Below are 11,822 nucleotides of genomic sequence, written 5' to 3' on the forward strand. Positions count from 1 at the left end.
GTGTTTAGGGTCGTTGTCTTGTTGAAAGATCCTGCCCCGGTGCAGCTCAGCTTTGTCATTGATTCCTGGACATTGGTCTCCAAAATCTGCTGATACTCAGTGGAATCCATGTGTCCTTCAACTTTGACAAGATTCCCAGTTCCGACACTGGCCACACAGCCCCAGAGCATGATGGAACCACCACCACATTTTAATGTAGCTAGCGGGTGTTTTTCTTGGAATAATGTGTTCTTTTTCCTCCATGCATAATGCCCCTTGGTATGCCCAAATAATTCAGCACCTTATTCCCAAATGAAGTTGGCTTGTTCAAATGTGCTTTAGCATTCCTCAAGCGGCTCTGTTTGTGCTGTTGTCGAAGAAAAGGCTTCCTCTGCATCACTCTCACATACAGCATCTCCTTGTGTAAAGTGTGCTGAATGGTTGAACGATGCACAGAGACTCCATCTGCAGCAAGATGATGTTGTAGGTCTTTGGTGCTGGTCTGTGGGTTGACTCTGATTGTTCTCACCATTCGTCGCTTCTGTCTATCCGAGATTTTTCTTGGTCTGCCACTTCGAGCCTTAACTTGAACTGAGCCTGTGGTCTTCCATTTCCTCAATATGTTCCTAACTGTGGAAACACAGCAGAAATCGAGACAGCTTTTTGAATCCTTACCCTAAACCATGATGGTGAACAATATTTGTCTTCAGGTCATTTGAGAGTTGTTTTTAAGAGCCCCCCATGTTGCTACACTTCAGAGAAAATTAAAAGAGGAGGGAAAGTTATTGGATTCACCTGTGTATGTAGGTCAGGGGTCGCTGAGCTTACCAAGCCAAATTAAGTTCCATTAATTAGTTTTAAAAGTTTTTGAATCAATAAAATGCCACCAGTGCCCAAATGTATGCACCTGCCTCATTTTATTTAAACAATTATTGCGCACTTTCTGTAAATCTAATAAACTTCATTTCACTTCTTAAATATCACAGTGTGTGTCTCCTATATGATATATTTAACTGACATTTTTTATTGTAACAACCAACAGGAATTTTGTGCCGATTAACAAAGCTGCCCAAAATTTTGCATCCCACTGTATATATTGGTCAGGGTGCGCCTTTAGTTAACTTATATCCTTGCTTTAACCTCCTTAGTGGTAACCCCGTGCTGGACACAGGGTAAGCCGCTGGAGGGTGCTGCTCAGGCCCTGCTGGGCCGATTTACATAATGTTTTTTTTGCTACACGCAGCTAGCACTTTGCTAGCTGCGTGTGCATAGCGATCGCCACCGCCCCCAGCCGATTCGCCGCTATCCGCCGCGTCGCCCCCCCCCAGACCCCTTGCGCTGCCTGGCCAATCAGTGCCAGGCAGCGCTGAGGGGTGGATCGGAGCATCCGCCGACGTAGATGACGTCGGTGACGTCATCGCGATCGTCGCCATGGCGACGGGGAAGCCCATACAGGGAATCCCATTCAGAACGGGATTCCCTGCAGGGTAAAAGCGCCGGCGGCGATCGGAGGGGTGGGAAGGATAGCGAAGGGAGGGGGTGAGCATGTAGCTAGCGCTAGGCTAGCTACATGCTTTAAAAAAATAAAAAAAATAAAAAAGGTGCTGCGCTGCCCCCTGGCGGATTTTTTGTACTGCCAGGGAGGTTAAAAGGTGAGTCTAAAAAACATGAAGGGTTGGAAAGTAGAATATGAGAATATGTAGTGGGAGGGAGTTCCAGAGGAGGGGGAGGCATGTGAAAAACCCTGTATACATGAGTGTGAGTAGGTGGTTCTAGAAGAGGATAGAAGAAGGTGGTTAGTAGAATGTAGTTTGTGGTAGGAGTGGAAGATGGAGGTAAGTGAAGAGATAGATGGAGGCAAAAGATGCAAAGAGATTTGTAGGTAAGAGATAGAATTTGGAACTTGATCCGTTGGGCAATTGTAAGCCAGTGGAGGGCTTGGAAAAGGGGAGTAGCAATTGAAGAGTGAGAGGAGAGGTGGATGAGTTGTGCAGCTGAGTTCAGTATGGGTTTAATAGGTGCCAGTGTAACAGTAACTTATCTGCCAGATTACAGACTGGTATCTGGAACACTTGTGGACACCCATGGCATTCCAGTATACCTGAATGGGTCCCTATGTGTGGGGGCATGAATGGATGTACATTCTGTGTTTTGGAGTGAATCTTCATACTGCAAGATGTGAGGACATATGTTTGTATAGGGATGAACATGGGGGCACGACCACGAATTCTCATATTTTATGCCCCAAAAGTTACTTAGGGCCCCTTTCCACTATGCACAGATGTGTAGTGTTTTCCCACTTGCAAGCTGCATGGGGAAAGGCTGCCTATCTAGTCAGTGACTTGTCATCCAGATCACACTTTGGTGCAAATCTGGACGGCATGCTGAAGATTTATGCTGCATGCATCCAAATGCCACAGCTGTGCATGGCACAGCTAGCAATTCACAATGTGGCTACGCAGCAGAATGGGAAATGGCTGCAGCTCCCAGTGGAAATAGATCCGTAAAGCGGATCTGAGATGAAAAAGTAACTATAACAAATAACTTGTCTATATATCTTATCTAAAGTTTAGATCGTTTACACAGCAATTATAGCTGCAAACAGCTTTAAGAGTTTATGATTATTTGTTGCTGTGATGCAATGAGGGCAGCCATGTTCTGTTTGTCACATTGTCACAGGCCTGAGGGCTGGAGATGCTAACAGCTTGCCTGTTTGTAAATTCAGTCCTCTCTCCTCCTCCTCCCTTCTGCCTCTGAAATCAATGGCTAGTAACCTCCTCCTCCTCCTGCCCAGACTGAGCTCCCATAAGCCCCTGCTACCTGGGACTGAGTGCCAAGGCTCTCTGAAAAGCTGTGGGCGAGGCTTGTTTAGTTTATAGGGAATTAGAGTATTAATACAAAACAAAAAAAGTAATTGGCTTGAGGAATGCCCTATAAATTATATGAAAGGAACATAATTATGCAAAGTTTATCTCGGATCCACTTTAAGCTCGGGAAGAACAAATCACCAGCTGTAGTACTGGAGCCACGCAGGAATTTTATCAACTTACTCGTAGACCCAGCCCGTTTAAAAATGGGCTCTAGGTCTACGGCCGCTGCCAGTGCGCAGGCCCACCTCGCTCGCCCGCACCGGCCCACCTCGCTCGCCCGCACCCGCCCACCTCGCTCGCCCGCACCCGCCCACCTCGCTTGCCCGTCCAGCTTCTTGATCCCAGCTGTCAGTTACAAAAATCCTGCTACACAGGAACAAAACTGCTGGGCGCAGCGACAGTTAGCTTTTATTAGGTAGGATTTGTTATCAGTGAGCGTTACTGTCAACAAATTTGAGTTGATAAAATACCTGTGTGGCTTATGCCTGCTACACACCATGCAATTTCCCATTAGATCGATAGGTCGAATCGATAATTTCTGACTGGTTGGATTTGATTTCTGATCATTTTTTCTGATCACTTCTGTACAACAACGATCAGAAAAACGATTGGAAATCAGTTTGGACCTTCCGTAAATTATCGATTAAATGCATCAACCTTTCGGGAGATTGCATGGTGTTTACCAGGCCTAAGAAACATTTCTGAGTGCAGGGAACAAATAAGATAGTTCTATAGTTCAATATGTGTGGGAGAGGATTTTTCTTTTCTTTTTTTTAAGTGTGTTATTCAGTAAAAAAAACTTTAAATCTATACTTTTTTACTTTTAGATACAAAATAAGATGATGGGATTCTAGAAAAGTCTAATATACTGTAGGATTGTGACTGTATATATAATCTATCTCATAAGTTCACAGTGAGGTAATGTTTAACTACTTCCGTACCAGCAGTCTCTGCCCCCTTAAGGACCAGAGACTGCTGGCACGGTAAAACTGCGCTTACCGATGACTCGCCGCAATTATCCGCCGCCCCAGTCAGTCATGCTGTTCTGTCCTCGCCGCAGGTCCCTGTGACGGCAGAGCTGTGTGAGACGGTCAGAAGCTCCTTATGCTGTCAATCAATGTAAGCAAATGGAATTGGCTTACAGTAATGACAGGGTCAGGAACCAATGAAATCGGCTCCTGACCGGCTCACACAGCTCTGCCGTCATATAGACGGCTGGGTAAGTGATCTGCGGCGGGAGAGACAGCGGCGTGATTGGTGAGAGCAGCGGAACCACGTGGTGGCGACTTTTAAAATCTACGTCCTATCAGATCCGCGCAGCCATTTGCAGGACGTAGATTGCGTCAGTCCGGAACCAGTTAAAGATTGTGAGCAGGGTGCCCATATCTTTGCTATTGCACTATTCTATCAGGGGCGTAACTAGATGGCAGGGGGGGCCCAGAACTTTGGGGACGGATTTCCCATAACCATAAGGCACTGTAGGCATGTGCCTACAGGCGCCTGATGATGGAAAGGTGTCTCACTTCCCTCCCTGAGTGCCTCTCTCTCTCCTTCCCTATGGAGAGTCTTGAACAGAGTGTAAATGAGATGATACTCACCCTGCTCTTGGCATTCCACTGACAAAATCTCTCTTCAGTCAGGGGCACCTCTAGCTACCTAACATTGAGGTTCCTCTAGCTACCTAATACTTGGGGGCACCTTTAGCTAGTTAATATTGAGGGTGCTTCTGGCTACCTAATACTAAGGGGCACCTGTAGCTACCTATGAAGGGCAAGGAAAGTAAGGGAGAAGAGACAACTGGGGCAGCCAGCACACTTGCTGTGCGGTTCAGTGTGGATTTGTAGGTTCATGGAGGGTGAAGTCTAAGGTGCCAGGACATCTGTGCCTATAGGCTCCTGTGAGGTAAATCCGGGCCTGCTTCCTTCAATACGGGGGACTATACTTCAGATCAGGTGTTCTTGTGGCTACAAGATCATGATGGCCATACTTGTTTTATGACCCTTGTGAGATGGGCCCCAAGGCTGTAAAGGGCACCAAAGGGAGGCAAGGGAAGGGATGTCAGCAATGGGGGGTGGCATCAAAGTTTTGCTTGAGGGGGGCTCATGAATTGTAGTTATGCCACTGTATTCTATAGCAGTTTCAATAAAACTAAGGGAGGCAGGAAAGTACATGAAATTGTGTGCCTCATATTTATCTTAAGGTGGCCATACACTGGCCCGATTCGCGGCCGTTTCGACAGCAGATTTGACCCTGGGATCGAATCTGCTGCCAATCGTTCGCGCTAAACGCACCCGCCGATCCGATTTCCTCCCGAAATCGGATCGGTCCGTCGATCGTGCCGTGCGGGAAATTACCCTCTATCGCCCGCGGGTAGGGAGCGCGTCGCTAGCGGCGGCCGATCAGGTATACATTACCTGACGCTGGCTCCCGGGCATCTTCTCCGCATCTTCTCTGCATCTTCTCTGCGCTGCACCCGCTCCATCCCGGCGCTTCCTGTCACTGCAGTGACCAGGAAGTTCAAATAGAGGGCGCTCTATTTGAACTTCCTGGTCACGGAGTGACACAGGAAGCGCCGGGATGGAGCGGGTGCAGCGTGGAGAAGATGCGGAGAAGATGCTCGGGAGCCAGCATCAGGTAATGTATGCGGGGGGGGGGGGGGGGGCAGGCGGCAGCGGCGGCTCCACAGATTGTGATCGGCTTCAGGCTGAAATCGATTCACAATCTGTTTGCAGTAAAGGCAGCCATACGATCCCTCTCTGATTAGATTCGATCAGATAGGGATCTGTCAGCTGGTCGATCTAATAGCAAATCGACCAGTGTATGGCTACCTTAAAGTCGATCCAAGATAAGCTTTTACTCATTGCATAATTGTGTTCCTTTCATATAGTGTATAGGGCATTTCTCAAGCCAAATACTTTTTTTTTTGTTTTAATAATCTAATTCCCTAATAATCCTCATAAACTAAACAAGCCTCGCCCATAGCTTCTCCAGAGTGTCTTGGCACTCTAAGCCTTAGTAGCAAGGGCATATGGGAGCTCAGTCTGGGCAGGAGGAGGAGGAGGTTACTAGCCAGAGATTTCAGAGGCAAAGAGGAGGAGGGAGGAGGCGAGGGGAGTAAAGTTTTCACAGGCTGAGGGCTGGAGATGCAGATCAGCTTACCTGTGTGTAATGTGACAAACAGAACATGGCTGCTCTCATTGTATCACAGGAATAAACAATCATAAACTGTTGAAGCTGTTTGCAGCTAAATTTGCTAATCTAAACTTTAAGATATATAGACAAGTTACTTGTCATAGTTAGTTTTTCATCTCGGATCAACTTTAACATAATCTGGGATATAACCGTAAAAAAAAAAATTACATTTATTTATCTTTACAAACATAACAATTTAGAAATGATTATTTATTTGTTGTATTTATGAAGCGCCAACATATTACCCAGCGCTGTACATTAGGCAACATTTAGGGGTGACATACAGCAATAAGACAATACAGGAATACAAGAAAAAAGAGATCACGCAGCACAGTATGAGTACAAGGTAATGCTTAGTCACTGGATGGGAGCATGGAGATTAGGCAAGTCGAGTTCATTCAAGAGTTCACTCAGATCCATAGGATGATTGTACAGTAATGGAGGTGCGTGAACAAGTAGACGACACAAGGAGGAGGACCCTGCCCAAAGGCTTACAATCTTGAGGGAGAGGTGAGGACACAAAAGGTAGGGGACCAGAGTTCAGCTGCTGGTTTACAGCACTAGTGAGGGGGGGGGGGGGTAGGCCAGAGTAAAAAGGTGAGTTTTGAGGGCCTTCTTGAAGGTGTTGAAGGAGGGGGAAAACCCTAATAGGGGGAGGTAGGGAGTTCCTTAGGGTTGGAGCAGCTCTTGAGAAGTCCTGGAGGCGTGCATTGGATTTGGTGATGCGGGGTGCAGTCAGGCGAAGTTCATTGGAGGAGCGAAATGAGTGGCTAGGTGTGTACCTCTGGGTAAGATTGGAAATGTAGGTTGGGCAGGTTTTGTGGACAGATTTGTAGGCCATAATCTTCAAGTATACTGTAAGGAAACGCGGAAAGGCCGCCGTCTCTCGAAGTGAGGCGGCTGTTTCCACGTCCAGCATGGCGTCACAACGCGGAAAAAACGCTGCATGCCGCATAGGCAGTGCGGCGGAATCCGCATTGGTAACGGTGGAATCCGCATCAGAGGCGGCCCCCGCACTAGATACATTGCATGACAGTACTGGTGTGGCTGGGACTGATAGTCCACCAAGATTCAGACTTACACGCGCGCGAGCACAGAGGCAGAGTTTAAATAGCAGTTATTATTATTATTATTATTATTATTATTTAGTATTTATATAGCGCCGACATATTACGCAGCGCTGTACAATGTATATATATATATATATCTTGTCACTAACTGTCCCTCGAAGGAGCTCACAATCTAATCCCTACCATTGCCATATGTCTATATTATGTAGTGTAAGTACTGTAGTCTAGGGCCAATTTTTAGGGGGAGCCAATTAACTTATCTGTATGTTTTTGGTATGTGGGAGGAAACTGGGGTGCCCAGAGGAAACCCACGCAGACACGGAGAGAACATACAAACTCTTTTCAGATAGTGCCCTGGCTGGGATTCGAACCAGGGACCCAGCGCTGCAAGGCGAGAGAGCTAACCACTACGCCACCGTGCTGCCCAGTTAGAAGGGAGTCGGCTGACCAGCTGGGTCAGCTGACAAATTCCACTGCTCCCATTGGACCAGCAATTAGGGAGGTCCTGGAAAGGTCCTAGAGTATATATACTGCTGGTTGTTCACTTGCTCTTTGTCTGGCGTGCGATCACATACGTGGGAGCACCCAGATCCGTAGTCAGATCCGTTAGTGTGCTGGGACCAGCTGGAGCTGTAATCCTACACTAAGCTAGATTCTGTTGATAGCTTAAAGTACTAGTTTGATTGTGATTATCTGTTATGACCTTTGCCTGCCTTGACTATCCTTCTGAACTCTGTTCTTGTACCTCGATATTTCTGACACTCTGTTGCCGACCCCCGCCTCGTTTCTAGACTCCGCCTCAGCCTCCTGATTCTGTACCTCGATATTTCTGATACCCCGTTGCCGAACCCTGCTTGTACTTAGACTCCACCTTTGTCTCCTGATTTTGTACTTTATCTGTCTGTGTGTGTACGACCTGGCTTGTCCGACCTCGAGAACCGACCTTACCGTTAGAGGCGGTTCCTTGCTCTGTTAGCGACCCTTCCTCCTGAGGGTCACTTCCAGACATCCTTCCTACTGTCAGTCTGACTCCTCCCGTCTTGGAGAGCTCAGGTCTGCGGAAGGAATCTGTGCAGTACTCCTTGCTGCACTGAGGCCTAATCCTCAAAGTGTTACTGTTACACCAAACACTACACTCTACTCAGGTGAACAGAGGTTAGCTAGTATATCGGATTATCGGTGAGACTGCAGATCACTTATAATCTGGTATATATCTGTATTCCCAGTGATACTGCAGATCACCGGTAATCAGATACTCTCTGTGCTCACCGATCGTTACATATACCAGCACACCATCTTCATAAACAAAGAAGCTCTTTTATTGATTCATTATATCCACGAATACACCGACAATTGTTTTGGGGGCCTCGCAGGGTCCCCCTTCATCAAGGCTTGTAGTTACCACAAGCCTTGATGAAGGGGGACCCTGCGAGGCCCCAGAAACAATTGTCGGCGTATTCGTGGATATAATGAATCAATAAAAGAGCTTGTTTGTTTATGAAGACGGTGTGCTGGTATACTTGAAGATTATCGATTGTGATTGGCTGCCTATGCCATAATACCAAGCACCCGACGCAAGTGATTGATTGGTGTGCCTACCCTCAACTTATTGAAGTTTAGATTTGTAGGCCAGACACAGTATCTTGAATCTAATTCTGGACTGGATAGAAGGCCACTGGAGGGATTCACAAAGGGGAGCCGCCATGGTGGAGCAATGGGAGGAGTGGGAAATTCTGGCTGCAGCAAGGCAATTTGGGTTATAGGGAGACCAGACAGAAGGGTTTTGCAGTAGTCAAGGCAGGAGATTATGAGGGCACCTATGAGGAGTTTGGTGGTGGCGGAGGTGGAAGTTGCAGGACTTTGTGAGGTTTTGGATGTGGGGGTGAAGGGTAGTGTAGAGTCTAGGGTGACACCCAGACAGCGGGCTTGGGAGGTAAGGTTCATTAAAAAAAATTACGTATTTTTTAACAACACAGAATGCTTTTAGCTGATCAGTTTAAATTTGCTTAGATTTCGCTTGAGAGCTTTTTTTACATCCTTATTTTTCAGGCTATAGATCAGAGGATTGAGCATTGGCACAGCAGCTGTATTAAACAGAGCAAAATATTTTTTGGAGTCCAAAGTGGAACTTAGATTTGGCGTCATATACTGGCTCACAAGGGTTGTGTAGAGCAAAATGACCACCGTGAGGTGAGATGAACATGTGTAGAAAGCTTTATATCGTCCCCGATTAGAACGTATCTTCAAGATGGCAATGATAATAAATATGTAAGGGATGAAAGTCAGAACAAATGGAGTTACACTTAACACTGTTATGCCTTCTATAAAAAACAGGAATTCCAAAAACGAGGTATCATTGCAGGAAGTCTTCATCAAGGCAACAATGTCACAGAAAAAGTGGTTGACGTCAATGGATGAATAACAAGAGAAGCTATATAAAATACCATCTATAGGAGCAACCTGTAAAAATCCCACCAGCCAACAAGCTGACATAAGAATAGCACAGGTTCTAATGTTCATAACCAAGTGATATCGTAGTGGGTTGCAAACGGCCACATAGCGGTCATAACTCATGGCTGTTAGTATTAACAGTTCATGACCTATTAACGAACCAAACAGATATGTTTGCAACATGCAAGAGAGGTAGGAGATAGTCTTGTCATGAGTAATAAAACTAGTGAGGATTTTGTGCAAAGAGATGGTGGAACTCGAAATGTCCACAACAGACAAGTTGGCCAGGAAGCAGTACATTGGGGTGTGGAGGTTACGGTCTACACAAATGAGGAGGAAAATTGTCAGGTTGCCACCAAGAGTGATAAGATAGATGATCAGAACCAGAAAGAAGATCCAGATCTGCATTTCAGGATCATCTGAGAATCCTCTGATAATGAAATATCTGACAGTCTGGTTTGTATACATTGTCACAAGCTTAGAAGGCCTGGAATATAACTGTGGAATTTAATATAAATCCAAAGTTTTAAATTTGCCATATTAAACATTCATGTTTATAAATGATAAAACTTGAGGTTGTATGATGATACAGCTTTTACTTTGCATGTGCCACCTTGTACTGTATGTAGAATGTTCCCACTTTGAGTTTGTCATTTTGAATGATAGTTGCCAAGATGTAGAATTCAACATAATAAATCCCAAAACGCTCGTCTTTTTAAACTATAAGAAAAATCATTAGAAAGAATTAGTTCTAATTTTCAGACTACATGGTTTTGCACAGACTAGTACTTGGAAACCCTTTTCTATAGAAAAATACATGCCATCAAATGGCTATCTGATGATTTAGAATGGAATTCGATCATTTTAAAAATAAACTATATACTGTATGTCTAGATCAGTGATCTACAAACTTGGCTCTCCAGCTGCTAAGGAACTACAAGTCCCACAATACATTGCGGGAGTCTGACAGCCACAGTCATGATTCATAAGGGCAAAAACATTGTGGGTAGTTCCTTAACAGCAGGAGAGCCAAGTTTGCAGATCACTGGTCTAGATGAATGTTTGCCCAGGAACCTCCAAGATAACCCCGATACTTTCATGGAAACTTGGCATGGGTGGCTAAACTCCCCCTAAGGTTCCCATTTATAGTCTTAAAGGGGCACTATGGTTAAATAACTGGTTATAATGTCATTTAATATAAAATATGTGCAAGTGTAGCAATGTTTAACACATATATTGTGGCAGAAAAAGAGTCTATTTCAATATTACATTACCCTTAGTTACAGATGAGTGGCGTCAGCAGAGGAAATTATCTGACGCCAAATCAGCACATACCATTGTGCAGTAGGAGGCAGCTTATCAGCTGTTTGAGCCGCTGTTTTAATCCCCCCTTTGATGTTTTGTGAGAGGATTCCTCCAACTCCTATAACGGCTCACTCGTGCAGTTTTATTACTCATCTCAGCCGCGGTCTGTCTCAGGACTTTGACATACGGCTCTGATGAAAAGCATGCAGGACACAGATACATCTCAGGGAGCTGGTCTCCATAGCAACGGACAACAATGTGTCCGTTCCTGAGCCAGCTGGGATGCCTCAGCCAGGAGCATTTTTTCATCAGAGCCGTATGTCAAAGTCCTGAGACGTACGGCGGCTGAGATGAGTAATAAAACTGCACGAGTGAGCCGTTATAGGAGTTGGAGGAATCCTCTCTTGAAACATCAAAGGGGGCTTAAAACAACAGCTCAAACAGCAATGGTATGTGCTGATTTGGCGTCAGATAATTTCCTCTGCTGACGCCACTCATCTGTAACTAAGGGTAATGTAATATTGAAATAGACTTTTTTTCTGCCACAATATATGTGTTGAACATTGCTACACTTGCAGATATTTTATATTAAATGACATTATAACCATTTATTTAACCATAGTGCCCCTTTAATGTTCTCTTAAATGTCCTCTTAAAAACAGGCACAAGACACCTGCTACCAGAGTAGGTTGATAAAAAATTTCTCCTCTAATTACCTATACCTCATAATCAATTCTAATAATGGATTTAGTTTTGGGATCATCGTCATTCAGGTTTGATGCCCTCCGGGCATTATACTACTAGTTTCTTTGTATAAGATATTGTGCTTACAGTTTTGATGTTTGGTTCTCACATACATCTTTGCTTAACTCAATTTACTGATACAGGAAAACTTATTGCTTGGACAATGAGATGTATCTGTTTTTCACTATTCTGGTGATTTCTATTTTAGATT

The 11,822-nt window shown here is 45.1% G+C and overlaps 1 protein-coding gene across 1 annotated transcript; it reads right to left on the minus strand.

Moving 5' to 3' along the window:
* Positions 1-9,094: 9,094 nt before the first annotated feature.
* Positions 9,095-10,030, minus strand: LOC137527319 (olfactory receptor 6C74-like). The gene has a single exon (XM_068247827.1). The coding sequence runs from the start codon at positions 10,028-10,030 to the stop codon at positions 9,095-9,097; it is 936 nt and encodes a 311-aa protein (XP_068103928.1).
* Between the last annotated feature and the right edge of the window lie 1,792 nt (positions 10,031-11,822).

The sequence above is a fragment of the Hyperolius riggenbachi genome, chromosome 8 (genome assembly GCF_040937935.1).
Source record: "Hyperolius riggenbachi isolate aHypRig1 chromosome 8, aHypRig1.pri, whole genome shotgun sequence".
Lineage (NCBI taxonomy): Eukaryota > Metazoa > Chordata > Amphibia > Anura > Hyperoliidae > Hyperolius > Hyperolius riggenbachi.